The sequence below is a fragment of the Musca domestica genome, unplaced genomic scaffold (assembly GCF_030504385.1).
Source record: "Musca domestica strain aabys unplaced genomic scaffold, Musca_domestica.polishedcontigs.V.1.1 43, whole genome shotgun sequence".
NCBI classification, from domain to species: Eukaryota; Metazoa; Arthropoda; class Insecta; order Diptera; family Muscidae; genus Musca; species Musca domestica.
Window position 1 is genome coordinate 8,148,889 of NW_026712332.1, and position 21,051 is coordinate 8,169,939.

At 36.7% G+C, this 21,051-nt stretch overlaps 1 protein-coding gene across 1 annotated transcript; it reads right to left on the reverse strand.

Annotated features, from left to right (window-relative positions):
• Positions 1–5,085: 5,085 nt before the first annotated feature.
• LOC131804356 (transcription elongation factor SPT6-like) lies at positions 5,086–8,359 on the reverse strand. Its single transcript, XM_059127176.1, has one exon. It carries the CDS (start codon positions 6,688–6,690, stop codon positions 5,998–6,000), a length of 693 nt encoding a protein of 230 aa, XP_058983159.1. The 5' UTR covers positions 6,691–8,359; the 3' UTR covers positions 5,086–5,997.
• Between the last annotated feature and the right edge of the window lie 12,692 nt (positions 8,360–21,051).

The window sequence follows — 21,051 nt, forward strand, 5'->3', positions numbered from 1 at the left end:
CTATTCTTGCCGTCTCTTGGGCAAGGGCAAACGTCACAGTTTCGGAAAATGATGCTTTTGGTGACGCATATGTTGCATACTTAATCTCAGGGTCACGTATGCCATTCACAAAGGTTTCGATTTTCATACGGTCCAGCAATGGGTGATCCTCTCCTGGATACGTCATTAGCACCAAACGTTCCACCTCAGCTGCAAAGTCTTGTAACGTCTCGTTTGCCCTCTGTACTCTTCCCCTTAATTCCATAAGGTAGATGTTTCGTTTATGTTCGCCACCGTACTTACGTTCCAGTACAGCAATAACATCTTCATAGTTGTTTCTAGAAGCGACAGGAATACTCTGTATAACATCAGCAGCACTGCCCTTCAATGCCAGAAGTAGTGCAACCGCTTTGTCGCTGTCGTTCCACGAATTTCTAGAAGCCACTGTCTCGAACTGTAACTTGAAAACATTGAATGACGTAGAGCCGTCGAATACAGGAGGTTTGATTTTTAGTGTGTTATCAGGAACTCGCACCGGACCACCTTTGATTTCCAGTTCCGAAATTTTCTTCTCCAGATTTGTAACCCTATGGTCGTGGGACAGAAATTTCTCGTCAACCGACTGCACTTTCTTATCCAACTCTTTAATTTGGACCTCCACGGTTTCCACTCTCCTTCCAATAACTTCTGCAATGTACTCGAGTTTCTCGTTCGTTATTCTTGAATTTTCTTCGAACCTTGTGAAATTTTCCTCAAACATTTTGGCTAGCATTTCTCTAAAATCGTCACCCCTGGCAGCTACTGACGAGACTTCCCCACCGTTGGATTCGCCCATTTCCGATAAATCCACTTCATCCTTACTGTCAAACTCATATGTATCGATGTTCATACCACGGCGCTCGAACTCATCCAACAGACGTCTTTGTAGTTCAGCCTTGTTGCCAGTAGAGGACAATTCCAATTTATTAAGTTCCTTCTTCAAGTCTTCCACTCGTAGATCCTTAAACTTCATCGTAGTATTATCGTAATCTCACTTCCGACACCAATTGTTACGTTCTTGGATTTTACTTAATCCCGTGTAGACGTCGTTTTATTTCCCAATACAGCTCGTACCAAATAAAACGCGGGTTCTTTCGGATTACGATTATTACAATGATTTTATTCACACAACTTTACTTGGCACTTTACTTTACTCGACGGTTTCAATTCGCGATCTGATTCACAACTGACTAACTGCCTTTCCATTTCCCCTATTTATATGAGCCTCGCCTGTCGCTACAGAAGTTTCTAGACGATCTGGTAACGCCTAGATTACGAACAATCTACCAATGCAACGAACACATACAAACTTACATTGAGTGAACAATAACAACAACACATACAAACTTACATTGAGTGAACAATAACAACAACACATACACAGGCGAGGGGGTAACAAAGAAAGAGGAATTAAGCGATCATCAATGATGACGTTTAACAAGAATTGTACGTCAGCAACAAAATAGAAAATGAAAGAGGAAATGGAAGGATGTAGAAAAATCTATACAGTAGTTGTTGTTGTGAAGTTATTCAAATAAACTGCGTAGTAGAAATTTACGTTACAATTCAAATTCTTAAATTAACGGAATTCATCTAAATTAACTTAAATCTAGAGTTATATTCGTAACAATATCAACGTCGACTAAAAAATACAACGTCGTCACAATTTCTTACGGACAGATAATGCTGTAAAAACGACTTCACATCGACAATGAACGACAAAAAACGACAACCCCAATACCATTATTGTCGCCTCGACTTCATTTTGCGACGACGTCGACAACCGTAATAGGGCAGATTAATAATCTTAAATTAAAAGTCAAACAGCTACAAAAAAAAAATAATAATAAAACAAGACAAATTTCATAACATATTTAGAAATTGTTATAAAAAAACATTTTTTTATATTGTAATAGCATACAAGAAATAAGTGTTAAGTCCGCACTATAGAGACTCGGGAAACAGGTACCAGTTCGCATGTGTGGCTGTCAAAAGCATTTATTCTGATGTCACGGTCGATTAATACGAGCGGAGAGCGACCATCGGCTGTTATGGCGGCCCACATCATCACCATGGCCGGCGCTTGAGTTCTGGTGGCCAACCGAAGGTGCACATTTTCATCTGACCTCTTTGGCAAGTAAACACGATCATTTTGTTTGTTTACAAACTGCTGGACAACGAATGTTTTCTCATCGGAGAAATTCGGCAGTTCACCACTTTCGGCCAGGCGAAGCAACTCTTTAGCTCATTTGAGTCTATTTTCTTTCGGTTGCGGTGTAAGTTCTTGCACTTTTTGGAATTTCATTGGCTTTACCCCGAGCTCATTTTTTAATATTTGCCGAACGGAATATTGCTATATGTTCAGCTCACGAGCCATTTATCGGCCACTGCGATGCGGGTTTCGATCAAGTTGCTTCTTTACTTTTCGAACTATTTCTGCTGATGTTGCTGTTTTCTACCGCAGTGACAAGCGATGGTACGAAACACAAAAGATTTATTCACATTTAAATGCTGGAGTGTTCTAACGATAGCCACTTGTGGCTTGAATTCCATTATGAATTACTTTTTTTTCTGGAAAATTCTCACCAAAATTGTACGCTTGTAAACTATATAATGAGCTGTCACTGGAATAAAAGCTGTCGGACGAGTGGCTTAAAAATGACAGCAGTTTGAAGTTGGTTGTAGTTTTTTTCATCTCACCCTGTATATATATATATATATATATATATATATATATATATATATATATAGATCTAAAGCTTTAATTCGCTACAAAAACTGTAGATGCATACGTTGCAATAAGCATTTTGAAAACACTCGAATTTGAATATTTTCTGAACAAAGAATACACACACATAAACAAATAAAGTTGACATATTAAGCCAAGAAAAAAATTAAAATCGTATGGTATCATAGCCCTACCTTGATTTTATTGTGCTATGGCTACTGCTATCAATCAAGAATACAAACGACAAACGTACAACAATCAAAAATAAATCAGTAAGCACCATCTACCATGATCTAGTTGCCATAATTAAAACTGATATGTCATAAGCTCCATCATCATGTAATAATAATGCACTTTACTCGTGGTTAGTTTAATATGAAATTGGAGCATTTGGAAATTTAATTAAAACGTAAAGCATGAGCTAAAGCATTTAAATATGAATATTGCTTTCAAAAGTTAGGGTAGACAAACAAAAACCCAAAAATCGATAATTAAAAAAAAAAAAACAGAAGAATTAACAGATAAATGAAATAAGGCCCAGATCTAACCCAAAAACATTACATAAGACCCATGTGTATATGAATTACAAATTTTGAAAAAGACAAAATATTATTACACACAAAATTACAACCAATGTATGGACTTCTAAATAATATATGTAAGCAAAATAAAACATATCCACTAAATACATTTAAAAACTAAATAGTTCTTAAAAAAACACTATATTTTGAAGTTTAGCAAGATGAGTTGAATATTTGTTAGTCATTGGTAAGTCACTTTTGGGGTCACACAAGTCTGATGGCTCAGAAAATACCATGGATGACTGTAAAAGTCATATGGGAAGTAAAAAAAAAAACAATCGAGGTTAACATCATAACCTTACTTAGTGGAAATTGTATTTTTTAAATTGATATGCCAAAGGTGCTATATATCGAAATTAGACATTCCGGCGGGATAAGCCGCAGTCTAAGACCTCAATACCATGTCCGCTCAACTAGATTGTTACAAGGTCATGTGCAACTTCAGCCATGGATGCCAATATTTAATAGTAGTTACACTCTAAGGCTAATTTCAAAATTGCATATACCGCAGCATTGCCGATTTTTAAAATTCAAATGAAGGTTTTTGGTTTTGGAAAGTGAAGATTTTTTTTGTTATGTTTTTGGCAGCACTGGTGCAAATAAATAAATCTAACCAATCACAAAATGTTTTTAATAAGTAAAATGCGACTGATGATTGCATACCGCTAAGCCGAGGATGGCGGCATTTTTCATTCATTTAATATAATCCATTATATAGAATACATCTTTCCTTTCGGGCTGTTCCTATTTTTAGATTGTTTTTATGAATATTTATGTGAGTCATGGTCTTAGCCACACTGTCATGGTTTTAAGATGTATCGATAATAATACAATAAGTCTTCAAAATCATTTTATCTTTTTGTTCACATATTACATTTTTTTCAAATATATTTCTGCTTTTATTAAAGTTATCCTCCAGACCTGTGGTGCTACATATGGTTTTATAAACATTTATAAAACACTTTTTAGTCCTCGCTGAGAGGGGTTAGCAAAACTGTTGTTGCGCATTTATTTATTGTCCGTTATTGCTTGTTTTCATAATTCTATTTATAACAATGTTTGCCAAACCCCGTTTTAACCTTTTTTGGCTTTATTAAGTGGGATATTCTGTAATACAAATAAATAGAAGTAGTACACGTTTTAAATGTATATTTCTTTATTTGATACAAGTTAGTTTTCATCATATAAAGGAGTTGAATCGCCTAAATTCATAGAATGTGGTGAGGTATTCGTACGCGGAGTACTTCGAATAGACCGAGGACTTCTTTGATAGTCTAGGGGAGGCCTGACTCGATTATCTTCTACGTACTGAGGCGTTGGGTGAAAGTAATCAATGCTTGGTGGCGGCATACAAAAATTCGCGGGTCAGATAGATTCTGCTCTACTCTGTGGTATCACAGGATTCACTCGTTTACGCCTCGCCCATGAATTTGAAGCTATTTGCCATTCTAAGCTCTCATTCGTACGCTGTGTTCTGTGATTTTTGTTGTCAAATCGTTGTAGATTTCCATACCTAGCGTCTTTTGAATTTCGATCATTGTGTGATTGGTTGCCATAGGTTAAATGTGAAGTCGAAGAGCCTGGGCTAGGTGTATTGCTGCCGTATCGAGGAGTTTGAGATGAGTGGGGAGTGGTATAAGGAGTCATAAATGGAGTTTGGCCACTTGGAGTGTATGGTGTGTTAACATATCCACCATGATAACCCGGTGTGCTTGAAAAATGTGGTGTATGCATGGAAACATTTTGAGACATTTGTTGCGAAGTTCTTGAATCAGTTACTCTGGGCGTATCATACCCAGCGTTGCTCATTCTTGATAAAGAGTTAAGCTGGGAAGTGGACACTGGAGTGTTTGTCACAATAGGGTCAGAATAATGATCTTTAAACCATTTAAGTAGGCCATTTAGTGAATCAAAAATTTTCCCTCTAAAACGAAACCCTTCTGGAATTACAGTTATGTATTCATGTCGGCTTTTGTTTTTGGGTAAGTATGATAGCAAAAATTTTCCAGGATAATTTGTGGATGCTGAAATAAAATAGTGTATTTTTCTGGGGTCTTTTGTTTTTTCTTCTTTCAATAACTCTTCCATCTTGTCCTTATGTCCGCCTCCTGTATCACGATAGTATTTATAAGTGAGTAGTTCTCGAGCACAAGCTGCCATGGGATTAACATGTCTTGCTATAATTTCATCCAAATCTTCAAACTCTTCGTTTCCAATCCATAGCCTTTGGCCTAAACTGAAGGCGTTTTCTTTGCCTTCCTCGCGAACATCTATGTGCTGATAAATATAATTTTTTACTTTCCACGTTACAGTTAAGTGATCTGAACCTTTACTCGATGGTCGAACAAATACTTCGCCCTGATCCATATTTTCCATTATTTTTACAACTTCGGCATAAGATTTGTTATGAAAAGAAGGATGTATAATTACCCGCTTTACATATTGTTGTTTTGTTCTAACTTGTTTCTGATCTTTTTCTTTAGAGTTGTCTACTTCTTCTTGCTCATAATCATAAAATGGATCTCGCCTTGGTCGCCATTCGTGATTTTTGTCCATTAGATCAGAACTCTTTGATGAACAATCAACTGAAAAACGATCGACATCTATTTTGATAATTCTTACATGTATTGCTTGACCGGACTGAACTCTTTCTTCAGGATTTTTAATGTGTTAATCGGATAATTTTTTAATATGTATAAAACCCGACAGACCATTGTCGAGACGAAGTTTGACACCAGTAGCTTGGCCAGGACAAGCACCAGCATCGAAATTATTCCAAACTTCCGATAATTCTAGAAAATCCTCTTTTAAATAAAAAGGACATTGCCAATTACCGGTCTCATCATTTTGAACTGGATTTGCTTGGTCTAATTGTTCTCCTTGTGGCTTACGATGAGAAATCCCTGCAACCGTGGCTAACACCATTTTTCCAACATAAAACGATTCAGGTGTTTCTTTAGTTAACATATCGAACAGTTCTTTAGAATTTGCTGAGCGATATGGAATTCTGATGTCTTTGTACAATGAATTCAACTCAGATCTGATATCATATAGTGTTATGCTCTTGTTTCCGAAACCTTGTCGTTCGAGCTCTACAGCAAATGCATCAAGATCGAGATCTTGTGGTCTTTCGGGGCTTTCTAAAATTTCTTCTAACGCGCCGGCGGAATTGGATTCTTCGTCGTCATATTCCATTGCATCAATTGCCATTTTTCGAGCCCATTCATATTTTTCCGGATGTACTCGAGATCCATCAAGAACCTCCACATATGCTTCTGTACTATCACCAAGCGAGCTTGTATCAATTTTTATAAATCCAGAACAGTTTATAAATACTTTGGGACCTAGGTGACATAATGTCATTAACTGAGTTCTGTTTTCCAATCTTTGATTTGTCTGTTTAAGAATTTTTTTTTAAGGCTAGCCCTTTTCTTGGACCAAGTCCACATAGGAATTGTACCATATTTAATGTGTACGAATTTTTTGTATGTATTTAATGTTGTATTGCAAACGAGTGGACAAAGAAATGCCTCAAAATTGCTCAAAGAAATAGGAAGTTCAAAAACAAAGGCTAGTAAGTATAGAAAAGCCTATTTCAAGACCAATGAAACAATTGCTCCTTTGACCCCGTCCCAAGCACTCAAAATGTTCGTAGAAGCTGATCGAACAAGACGACAATATGAAATAATAAGGGCAACTAACCCGAAGCATTACCCTTGTTACAACCTTTTGTTGAAAGCAAAACAAGAGTGCTACCCACCAAAGGTGCTCTTGAGTTTGGCAATTCGGTATTGCACGCAGAAATACGTATTTTTGAAAGCACTCTGCATTTGGCATATAAATTGCCCGTGAAGAAATATGGAAAGAAAAGGACACAGGAAGAAATAGCATTAGAAGAAGAAAGGAAAAAAGAAATCCAAGAAAGATTCCGCGTGGAAACTGTGCTGTTGGTGGGCATGCCTAAAGTCAATTTTGATAATACCAATGATAGCAATACGAGTAGGAGATTTTTTAAAACACAGGATTAGTGGCGGACATAACAGGCATTAACCATTTAAAATCTTATTAGAGGCGACTTCAAGTGGACACAAAATAAATACATCAAAATTCAAAGAATATGCCTTAAACACCGCGCAACTGTTTGTGGAATTATCCGACTGGCATCCCATGACTCCATCAATGCATAAATCACTATTACATGGAGTCACCATCATAGATAATGATAATAGATAATGTACTGCTTCCAATCGATCAATTGTCGGAAGAGGCTGCACAAGCTCGAAATTAACATTTTCGGTCATACAGACAGAATTTTTCAAGAAAATTTTCAAGGGAAGAATGCAACTGTGGTGTTTATCAAAGATTGCTTGTTTAATTTAGAATTGCGTTAAATATTGCTTTTTATTGACCCCTGGTTTGGTCCTTAATTATTCGTTAAAATGTACGCGCTACGGTTTATTGCAACCTTGTGCTAGCGCCTTTGACATTTTAACGAGTAATTAGTTGTCACTTGCTATGCCGCCTCCTTTAGACATCAAGTAGTATTTCGCTGTCATTCGGACAGACAACACTCGCAATATCGTTTGCAGCACATATCGTTGTGCATAGAGAGGCATATTGTTGCCAAAGGTAATATTGTTACCCACCAACCAAACTAGCAATAAATAGTTGACTTATAATAAGAAAAAGTCTTGTTTTATTTTTTATATTTCCCCCCTACGGTCCACTGCTCGAGGCATTCGGCGTTTCACTCCCATCGGCGGAGCCCCTCTGAGCTAAACATTGGTCAATTCGAGCCAGATTTGGATCATCGCTTGCGTATGGATACTTGGATCCTGCATAAATGTACAGTCTATTACTCCTGCATTACAAGGTACGTATAGTGCAGTGTTGTTTTTAAGTGAGCTCGCGTTATTAAATTACCGCGACACCAACAAAACAATCGGTTTTGTTTGGGTACAAAGGTCGTTTTACAACGTCACCTCTTTCCCTTTTGTTTTGTTTCCCGCCAATCGTCGGCTTCTAATTTGGATGCTTGTATTCGGCAGCATCAAAATCAAAACAAAACTCAAAAATAAAATTGTCGCAAAAATCGTTTGCTAATTTTCTTTTTGTTTTGGTTCATTTAAAACAACAAAACATTCAATATTTCGTTGATACCAATAAAACCTTCGTCAGGTATTGTTGTTGCTAGCTCTTAGTTTGGTGTGCTTTACGCATAAAACAAAGATTGCAATATAATTCTTTTTGTTTGGTCTGTCCGCTTTAATATTGCATATTTTTGTTGTTACATTTATTCTCTTTTTCTCGTTGTAACAACAGTCAAATTCATTTTCTGTTTTGTTTGTCGCAAACAACAACAACACCGTTTGAACATCCACCAACATCACTGCATGTTTTGTCGTTGTTCTCTGATCACCACTTGTTGTTTGTGCTTTGTTAGATCAGTGAACGAACATAACAAACGAAGGAAGAATATTTTTGTGTATTCCTCTTTCTGTCGTGTCCGTTTAGGTTGAGTAGCTACACTACGTGGGTCGGTCACCTCTATTTGTTATAGTAGTGGGTATTGAGTGTAAAATTAAAGTTATTATTAAAGTTAAAATAATATAAATACTATAGTGTATTTAATTTTTGTTGTTGTTTTCGTACTTTTGAAATTTCATTTTGACTAATTAAATAAATATAAATAAAATTGTTATTTTATTTATTTCTCTATTTTCTCCCAATTTGGTTCGGTGTTTCTTGCTATAATTATGGCCTCCTCTCCTCTACAAATTTTCATAAAAGCATCTGACGCTCTGACAGAATTTGGTGCACAAATCGGTGCACTAAAAGGTGACTATTTAGATATTAGTATATTAGAGGAAAGGAAGAGCAAGCTAGAAAAGTTATGGCAATCGGTCAATAAGTCGTTACGAAATTTAGAAAATTCAGAAAATGTTACTAAAGAATATCTGCATTTGGCAGAGTGTAAATATGTTTCTATTAACATTTACACAAGTGCAAGGACAACAATCGATAGAATAATTATAAAAAATCGTTGTACCACAAAAAATTTGTTTAAAAACGCGGATAAAAATCAAGAGCAATCGGCTCAATCTCTTTTGGTTCCTGAATCGCAGGAAAATATTGCCGCAAGTATTTCTTCTGGTTGTGATATCGTTCACAATATGGCATTGCCCCCAATTGATATTGATATTTTTGAGGGAGATTTTTCTTCTTGGCCTTCCTTTCGGGATTTGTTTAGCGCCATTTACATAAACAACTCTCGTTTGAGTGATGTCGAACGCATGTTCTATTTGCTTAATAAAACTGCTAGAGAAGCTCGGGAAATCGTTTCGCAGTTTCCTCTAACTAACCGTGGTTTTGCTTTCGCATGGAAAGCATTAAATGATGAATACAACAATATTCGATTATTGGTTCATCATCAACTAAAGTCGTTGCATAATCTTCCAATTCTTCTCAAAGAAACTGCATCGGGTCTAAAAGAGATCCGACGGGGAAAAAACAGTTGCATATTTTCAATGTCGACCTACAACGTTCCCAAAGATCAATGGGATCCGATACTGGTGTTTCTTTGCCTACAACGTTTACCTAAAGAAACGCAACTGCTTTGGGAACAAGGTATCAAAAACAAATTGGCTTTCTTCGTGGAAAGATTTAGACACCTTTCTTTCAGAAAGGATAAACACGCTTGTGTGTTTGGAAAATTATAGCGACAAATCGATTCCTTCGCCTAATTCAAATTCGGTTAATACTGCTAGGAATTCTCATTTCAAATGTTCATCTTCCCCTTCAATTGGAAAATCATGTCCCTTTGCCAAACAATTTATGCAATGGTCGTGGCGCTTTACAAATGCAAATCTATTTGCGGGGGACAAATTCTTAAATTTTGAACAAAAATTAAGTCGATGGCATTTCTCTCGACAAAGAGGACATGATGCTTTACTTTGCTGCTGCTGATGCTACTTTTTTGATGTTTGCTTTACGTTTTAATTTGTTGAACAAATCTTTGGGGAATTGTGAGGTTTTTTTGCAATATCTGCTGAAATTTGTTCCCAATAATAAATGCGCCTTGCGTTGGCATTATCCCAGGAGAGTTAGCCGTAATAACCATTAAAAACTGTTTTTCACCATGAGTTGTAAACAGCCCAAATGGCCCGCAGACAGTTTGCATTAAAAATTATTGTATGTGGGTACATAGGGAGACTTACACTTGACGTCAAATATTGCAAACAGTGATTTGATTTTTGCGATTTCCTCTATTATCTGCCAGCGACACACCGCCAACCAACAACCAACCACAACGAAGAATTGCAATCTTTTATTGTTGCTCTTGCTCTGCTGGCAAGTTGCAAATCTTGTTTTGTTTTCATCAGCAGGCAGATCACTTGGAGAACTTTTATGAAATAATTGCCAGCCAGCCGGGTGGATGGATGAACGTAGGACCGAAAGAGTCGGCGGGAAACCTGTTGAATAATTGCATGACATGGCGACAATTTGAACAGATGTTAGAAATGAACATTTTTTTTTAATTTCGTTCTTGTCATTTTATCGAACAATCGATCCATAAAGGGACATAAACTAGTAAATTGTACTAGTAAAAATAGTTGTTCGAAATGTGGTAAACGTCATCACACGTTATTACATCGCGAGTCATTAAAACCGAATAGTTCGATTCCGGTTTTGACTCCAAAAGCTCAGGCAAGCTCGTCAAAATCGTTGTTGTCAGCTGAAGCCCCAGTTTTTCGTCCCTCAATATGTACATCCTCCACATGGGTTGGAGTCGAAAATTCAAAATCTAAATTTGTTTGTTTGAAATCGCTTAACAAAATGTCGAAGAGGAACCTGATTAAATTCATAAAAACCAATTTATCAGATGGAAATCATAAAGGGAAATTAAAATCTGTAAACAATGTTGTAAAACGACCTCCGCATGAAATCGGCCTAGCGAATATCGTTTCGGGAAACACGTAGCTCGATTGAAGTCCGAATCTGTAACTGCAGGTTCATCTGCGGCTTCAAAATATTACATTTCGTGTAATAATATGCTTGATTGAAGTCCGAATCTGTTACTGCAGATTCATCTGCGGCTTCATATTATCGTTGTAGCGGAGATGGATCCCGAATCTGTTACTGCAGATTCATTTGCGTTTCCATTCCCTACATTTTGTTCGAATAAAAAGCTCACGCTGCACTATGCATCCAGTACCTACCATCGGAACTAAATTAGATTAAGTTTAATTGTGTTGAAACATGCTTTGATGTTTCAAGGGGGTTGGCATGTTTAATTTAGAATTGCATTAAATATTGCTTTTTATTGACCCCTGGTTTGGTCCTTAATTATTCGTTAAAATGCACGCGCTACGGTTTATTGCAACCTTGTGCTAGCGCCTTTGACATTTTAACGAGTAATTAGCTGTCACTTGTTATGCCGCCTCCTTTAGACATCAAGTAGTATTTCGCTGTCATTCGGACAGACAACACCCGCAATATCGTTTGCAGCACATATCGTTGTGCATAGAGAGGCATATTGTTGCCAAACGTAATATTGTTACCCACCAACCAAACTAGCAATAAATAGTTGACTTATAATAAGAAAAACTCTTATTTTATTTTTTATATTTCCCCCCTACGGTCCACTGCTCGACGCATTCGGCGTTTCTCTCCCATCGGCGGAGCCCCTCTGAGCTAAACATTGGTCAATTCGAGCCAGATTTGGATCATCGCTTGCGTATGGATACTTGGATCCTGCATAAATGTACAGTCTATTACTCCTGCATTACAAGGTACGTATAGTGCAGTGTTGTTTTTAAGTGAGCTCGCGTTATTAAATTACCGCGACACCAACAAAACAATCGGTTTTGTTTGGGTACAAAGGTCGTTTTACAACGTCACTTCTTTCCCTTTTGTTTTGTTTCCCGCCAATCGTCGGCTTCTAATTTGGATGCTTGTATTCGGCAGCATCAAAATCAAAACAAAACTCAAAAATAAAATTGTCGCAAAAATCGTTTGCTAATTTTCTTTTTGTTTTGGTTCATTTAAAACAACAAAACATTCAATATTTCGTTGATACCAATAAAACCTTCGTCAGGTATTGTTGTTGCTAGCTCTTAGTTTGGTGTGCTTTACGCATAAAACAAAGATTGCAATATAATTCTTTTTGTTTGGTCTGTCCGCTTTAATATTGCATATTGTTGTTGTTACATTTATTCTCTTTTTCTCGTTGTAACAACAGTCAAATTCATTTTCTGTTTTGTTTGTCGCAAACAACAACAACACCGTTTGAACATCCACCAACATCACTGCATGTTTTGTCGTTGTTCTCTGATCACCACTTGTTGTTTGTGCTTTGTTAGATCAGTGAACGAACATAACAAACGAAGGAAGAATATTTTTGTGTATTCCTCTTTCTGTCGTTTCCGTTTAGGTTGAGTAGCTACACTACGTTGGTCGGTCACCTCTATTTGTTATAGTAGTGGGTATTGAGTGTAAAATTAATGTTATTATTAAAGTTAAAATAATATAAATACTATAGTGTATTTAATTTTTGTTGTTGTTTTCGTACTTTTGAAATTTCATTTTGACTAATTAAATAAATATAAATAAAATTGTTATTTTATTTATTTCTCTATTTTCTCCCAATTTGGTTCGGTGTTTCTTGCTATAATTATGGCCTCCTCTCCTCTACAAATTTTCATAAAAGCATCTGACGCTCTGACAGAATTTGGTGCACAAATCGGTGCACTAAAAGGTGACTATTTAGATATTAGTATATTAGAGGAAAGGAAGAGCAAGCTAGAAAAGTTATGGCAATCGGTCAATAAGTCGTTACGAAATTTAGAAAATTCAGAAAATGTTACTAAAGAATATCTGCATTTGGCAGAGTGTAAATATGTTTCTATTAACATTTACACAAGTGCAAGGACAACAATCGATAGAATAATTATAAAAAATCGTTGTACCACAAAAAATTTGTTTAAAAACGCGGATAAAAATCAAGAGCAATCGGCTCAATCTCTTTTGGTTCCTGAATCGCAGGAAAATATTGCCGCAAGTATTTCTTCTGGTTGTGATATCGTTCACAATATGGCATTGCCCCCAATTGATATTGATATTTTTGAGGGAGATTTTTCTTCTTGGCCTTCCTTTCGGGATTTGTTTAGCGCCATTTACATAAACAACTCTCGTTTGAGTGATGTCGAACGCATGTTCTATTTGCTTAATAAAACTGCTAGAGAAGCTCGGGAAATCGTTTCGCAGTTTCCTCTAACTAACCGTGGTTTTGCTTTCGCATGGAAAGCATTAAATGATGAATACAACAATATTCGATTATTGGTTCATCATCAACTAAAGTCGTTGCATAATCTTCCAATTCTTCTCAAAGAAACTGCATCGGGTCTAAAAGAGATCCGACGGGGAAAAAACAGTTGCATATTTTCAATGTCGACCTACAACGTTCCCACAGATCAATGGGATCCGATACTGGTGTTTCTTTGCCTACAACGTTTACCTAAAGAAACGCAACTGCTTTGGGAACAAGGTATCAAAAACAAATTGGCTTTCTTCGTGGAAAGATTTAGACACCTTTCTTTCAGAAAGGATAAACACGCTTGTGTGTTTGGAAAATTATAGCGACAAATCGATTCCTTCGCCTAATTCAAATTCGGTTAATACTGCTAGGAATTCTCATTCCAAATGTTCATCTTCCCCTTCAATTGGAAAATCATGTCCCTTTGCCAAACAATTTATGCAATGGTCGTGGCGCTTTACAAATGCAAATCTATTTGCGGGGGACAAATTCTTAAATTTTGAACAAAAATTAAGTCGATGGCATTTCTCTCGACAAAGAGGACATGATGCTTTACTTTGCTGCTGCTGATGCTACTTTTTGATGTTTGCTTTACGTTTTAATTTGTTGAACAAATCTTTGGGGAATTGTGAGGTTTTTTTGCAATATCTGCTGAAATTTGTTCCCAATAATAAATGCGCCTTGCGTTGGCATTATCCCAGGAGAGTTAGCCGTAATAACCATTAAAAACTGTTTTTCACCATGAGTTGTAAACAGCCCAAATGGCCCGCAGACAGTTTGCATTAAAAATTATTGTATGTGGGTACATAGGGAGACTTACACTTGACGTCAAATATTGCAAACAGTGACGCGAAACCCATAGCTTTCCCTATACTGATAGAGTCTGGTTTTTGTTTTTTGCGATTTCCTCTATTATCTGCCAGCGACACACCGCCAACCAACAACCAATCACAACGAAGAATTGCAATCTTTTATTGTTGCTCTTGCTCTGCTGGCAAGTTGCAAATCTTGTTTTGTTTTCATCAGCAGGCAGATCACTTGGAGAACTATTATGAAATAATTGCCAGCCAGCCGGGTGGATGGATGAACGTAGGACCGAAAGAGTCGGCGGGAAACCTGTTGAATAATTGCATGACATGGCGACAATTTGAACAGATGTTAGAAATGAACATTTTTTTTAATTTCGTTCTTGTCATTTTATCGAACAATCGATCCATAAAGGGACATAAACTAGTAAATTGTACTAGTAAAAATAGTTGTTCGAAATGTGGTCAACGTCATCACACGTTATTACATCGGGAGTCATTAAAACCGAATAGTTCGATTCCGGTTTTGACTCCAAAAGCTCAGGCAAGCTCGTCAAAATCGTTGTTGTCCGCTGAAGCCCCAGTTTTTCGTCCCTCAATATGTACATCCTCCACATGGGTTGGAGTCGAAAATTCAAAATCTAAATTTGTTTGTTTGAAATCGCTTAACAAAATGTCGAAGAGGAACCTGATTAAATTCATAAAAACCAATTTATCAGATGGAAATCATAAAGGGAAATTAAAATCTGTAAACAATGTTGTAAAACGACCTCCGCATGAAATCGGCCTAGCGAATATCGTTTCGGGAAACACGTAGCTCGATTGAAGTCCGAATCTGTAACTGCAGGTTCATCTGCGGCTTCAAAATATTACATTTCGTGTAATAATATGCTTGATTGAAGTCCGAATCTGTTACTGCAGATTCATCTGCGGCTTCATATTATCGTTGTAGCGGAGATGGATCCCGAATCTGTTACTGCAGATTCATTTGCGTTTCCATTCCCTACATTTTGTTCGAATAAAAAGCTCACGCTGCACTATGCATCCAGTACCTACCATCGGTACTAAATTAGATTAAGTTTAATTGTGTTGAAACATGCTTTGATGTTTCAAGGGGGTCGGCATGTTTAATTTAGAATTGCATTAAATATTGCTTTTTATTGACCCCTGGTTTGGTCCTTAATTATTCGTTAAAATGTACGCGCTACGGTTTATTGCAACCTTGTGCTAGCGCCTTTGACATTTTAACGAGTAATTAGCTGTCACTTGTTATGCCGCCTCCTTTAGACATCAAGTAGTATTTCGCTGTCATTCGGACAGACAACACCCGCAATATCGTTTGCAGCACATATCGTTGTGCATAGAGAGGCATATTGTTGCCAAAGGTAATATTGTTACCCACCAACCAAACTAGCAATAAATAGTTGACTTATAATAAGAAAAACTCTTATTTTATTTTTTATATTTCCCCCCTACGGTCCACTGCTCGACGCATTCGGCGTTTCACTCCCATCGGCGGAGCCCCTCTGAGCTAAACATTGCTTCTTACTTTAGATCCACTCATAAGTAGTGAAAGATCGTTAAAGAAAACTTCACACAAGAAGTTTTCCAGTGAAGTTATAGAACTATTAGAACCTGCCGAGCTCCACACACAATCATGCATTGAGCACGAAGAAGTCGACATAGAATCATCTTTGAATAAGACAATTTAATCTATTTTTATTTATTTATAATTTATGAAAATAAAACGTGCTTTTGTTATAGAAAATGTGTTTTTCTTATTTACTTTGTTAAATTAATACATAATTTTTTTTAGAATATATTTTAAAGCCATTAATGTCCAAACATATTTTTGGCCGCCTAAATGTTTCAAATCGACCACTGTGCGTCGCTTCGATTCAAAAATGGTATTACGGAAAGGCTTGGCGTTACATATCTTAAGTTCAAGTGAGGATGAAGAGGGGAATGTATTAGTAGTGCAGCGGCGAGTGCTAAGACAGCAAACAAACATATTTGCATTGTCTGCTCCAAGTATATATTTCAATTAATTTAATTAAAATATGTACTCAGTGTGTTCTTTTAGATTTTCAAATTACTTCAGATTTAACAAGGACTGTTTTCAGCATGTGCTAAAAGAATTTCGCCAAAGTTGCCAAGTAGGCGCTGATACAAAATACAACCACTTCACTCGGAGACCTTTTGGTCCATTGTGTTCATCCTGATTAGGAAGAGATAAAAGTAGACTAAAGATAGGAGAAGAAATAAAATAGCTATGAGTGAAGAAGTAAATAAGTAAGTACGAAATTGTATAGAGAATGGAGAGTTTAAGAGATTTGTGTCTACGGCGTGTTAACACATCGTCTTTAGTCACTTTAGTCGTTTGGCTGGCTCAGTATTCGACAGTATTCGTCAGCAGATTCATTTCCAGGTATGTTACAATGTCCAGGGACCCAACAGAGTTGAATAAACGATTTAGTCTTTTCCAGAGCATTCCTGCAATCCAGAACCGCCTTAGATTTGATTGTTCAAGCCTTCAGGGCCGCTTGACTATCGACATATATAGTCACCGGTCCGTCCAGTTCATTGACTCTATTTGCCAGCAACTCTATGGCCTTCCTGATAGCGAAAATTTCTGCCTGAAAAACACTAGAATCGTTGTTTAATTTGAAGGATCGTCGGATATTTAGACTTTCACAGCAGACTCCGGCCCCGTTCCACTTTCCATCTTTAATCCATCAGTATAAATAGCTATATCGTTAAAAGGTGGAGTATCATAATCCATCAGTATAAATAGCTATACCGTTAAAAGGTGGAGTATCACGAGTCCAAATGTCTCTGTTAGGTATGTGAATATCAAGTGGTTCAAAGCTGTGCCTAGGTGATATATAGTCACTAGTTATAGCCTGATTTACTATACTATCCACATACTTGATAAAAGCGGAGTGTCCGAATGGTTGACCCCGCCATTGACCCTGCTCATTGAGCCGCAGGGCACACCTAGCAGCTTGTTCCTCTACGAGTAAACCTAACGGTTTTAAATTGAGTAGGGTATATAGTGCGGATTGGAGTGTGTGCTTCTGTAATTAGTAGCGATGCAACTCTTTGGACTTTATCAACGCATTTCCTGAAGGTGGTTTTCCCTAGGGAATGCCACCAGAAAATCCCCCCGTAGGTTAGAATTGGTCGGAGGACAGACTCATATAACCATTTGATTATGTGTGGCTTGAGACCCCAGCTTTTTCCTATGGAGTTTTTGCAATTAAGCCCTCTTCGCTCGCTCTTCGATGTTCCTCTTCCCAGCTTCTGGTCTAGGATGGTACCGAGGTATTTAGCTTCCGAGGAAAAGCTTAGCAGAACATCATCAAGGATAGGCAGCGAAAAACCGGTATTTTCCGCTTCCTTGTGAAAAGTACCAGCTCAGTTTTTGATGGATTCACGCCAAGTCCATTGCAGCGTGCTCATCTCGAAAGTTTAACTAGAGCTGCTCCCTGCATAAGATCTGTAACAGTCTGCGGAAATTTCCCAGCAATCAGCAAGACAACATCATCGGCGTAAGCCACGACCTTGTCCTACCTTCTTCCAGTTCGATTAGAATTTTGTTTATCACCAAAAGCCAGAGTAGTGGTGATAGAACCCCTCATTGCGGGGTGCACCTAGTAACAGATTTCCTGACAGAACACTCCCCGATGCTTGAGTTGATGATTCTGCTGCTGAGCATGACATCAATCCAATCAATTAGGAGTGGTGGTATACTATGTTCTACTAGGGAACTGTGAATTGCATCGAGTGTGCTCTTAGGTCTAAAATTAAATTAGCCGGCTTAACTCCAGTGTAGTAAAAACTCTTCATTTTTTTTTAATTTTTTTTCCAGTGGTATGTATTTTTAACCTCATTCCGGGATACCATTTTTTGGGGACGGACCTGTAACCCTAATTTTTGACCCGATAATCCGGGTCCAAGACCGGATCCACTTACCCAATATATTATGATGGGCCTTCATGTGAACCCATAATGTGGATAGGTATTTTCATAAGCGATATAGGTATAACCTATATCGGATAAGTGGATTCGGTTTTGAACCCGAACTTTCGAGTCAAAAATCTGGGAATCATATTAATAGTTTCCCGGAATCATGGTAAAAATACCTTCCTCTGGAAAAACTTTCGAAAAAAAAATCGAAAAGTTTTTACTAAACTAAAGTTGTTTCAATTGGTCACAGCAGCATTGAGGTTTTCAGCATTGGGATCTTATTAGACCAGTGTCGGAAATGACTTCAATATTTCCAAATTGTTTTGCTGTTGTTATTTTCATGGTCAAATGTCAAATACAAAATTTGTTAAAATATCAACGTCGACTAAAAAATACAACGTTGTCACAATTTCTTACGGACAGATAATGCTGTAAAAACGACTTCACATCGACAATGAACGACAAAAAACGACAACCCCAAAACCATTATTGTCGCCTCGACTTCATTTTGCGACGACGTCGACAACTGTAATAGGGCAGATTAATAATCTTAACTTAAAAGTCGAACAGCTACAAAAAAAAAAAAAATAATAATAAAACAAGACAAATTTCATAACATATTTAGAAATTGTTATAAAAAACATATTTTATATTGTTATAGCATACAAGAAAGACCGACGGAGAGCGACCATCGGCTGTTATGGCGGCCCACATCATCACCATGGCCGGCGCTTGAGTTCTGGTGGCCAACCGAAGGTGCACATTTTCATCTGACCTCTTTGGCAAGTAAACACGATCATTTTGTTTGTTTACAAACTGCTGGACAACGAATGTTTTCTCATCGGAGAAATTCGGCAGTTCACCACTTTCGGCCAGGCGAAGCAACTCTTTAGCTCATTTGAGTCTATTTTCTTTCGGTTGCGGTGTAAGTTCTTGCACTTTTTGGAATTTCATTGGCTTTACCCCGAGCTCATTTTTTAATATTTGCCGAACGGAATATTGCTATATGTTCAGCTCACGAGCCATTTATCGGCCACTGCGATGCGGGTTTCGATCAAGTTGCTTCTTTACTTTTCGAACTATTTCTGCTGATGTTGCTGTTTTCTACCGCAGTGACAAGCGATGGTACGAAACACAAAAGATTTATTCACATTTAAATGGTGGAGTGTTCTAACGATAGCCACTTGTGGCTTGAATTCCATTATGAATTACTTTTTTTTCTGGAAAATTCTCACCAAAATTGTACGCTTGTAAACTATATACTGAGCTGTCAATGGAATAAAAGCTGTCGGACGAGTGGCTTAAAAATGACAGCAGTTTGAAGTTGGTTGTAGTTTTTTTCATCTCACCCTGTATATATATATATATATATATATATATATATATATATATATATATATATATATATATATATAAATATATATATTGGGGTATATATATATATATATATATATATATATATATATATATATATATATATATATATATATATATACATATATATATATATATATATATATATATATATAGATCTAAAGCTTTAATTCGCTACAAAAACTGTAGATGCATACGTTGCAATAAGCATTTTGAAAACACTCGAATTTGAATATTTTCTGAACAAAGAATACACACACATTAACAAATAAAGTTGACATATTAAGCCAAGAAAAAAATTAAAATCGTATGGTATCATAGCCCTACCTTGATTTTATTGTGCTATGGCTACTGCTATCAATCGAGAATACAAACGACAAACGTACAACAACCAAAAATAAATCAGTAAGCACCATCTACCATGATCTAGTTGCCATAATTAAAACTGATATGTCAGAAGCTCCATCATCATGTAATAATAATGTACTTTACTCGTGGTTAGTTTAATATGAAATTGGAGCATTTGGAAATTTAATTAAAACGTAAAGCATGAGCTAAAGCATTTAAATATGAATATTGCTTTCAAAAGTTAGGGCAGACAAACAAAAACCCAAAAATCGATAATTAAAAAAAAAAAAAAAAAACCGAAGAATTAACAGATAAATGAAATAAGGCCCAGATCTAAGCCAAATACATTACATAAGACCCACGTGTATATGAATTACAAATTTTGAAAAAGACAAAATATTATTACACACAAAATTACAACCAATGTATGGACTTCTAAATAATATATGTAAGCAAAATAAAACATATCCACTAAATACATTTAAAAACTAAATAGTTCTTAAAAAAACAATATATTTTGAAGTTTAGCAAGATGAGTTGAATATTTGTTAGTCATTGGTAAGTCACTTTTGGGGTCACACAAGTCTGATGGCTCAGAAAATACCATGGATGACTGTAAAAGTCATATGGGAAGTGAAAAAAAAAAAACAATCGAGGTTAACATCTTAACGTTACTTAGTGGAAATTGTATTTGTATTTTTTAAATTGATATGCCAAAGGTGCTATATATCGAAATTAGACATTCCGGCGGGATAAGCCGCAGTCTAAGACCTCAATACCATGTCCGCTCAACTAGATTGTTACAAGGTCATGTGCAACTTCAGCCATGGATGCCAATATTTAATAGTAGTTACACTCTAAGGCTAATTTCAAAATTGCATATACCGCAGCATTGCCGATTTTTAAAATTCA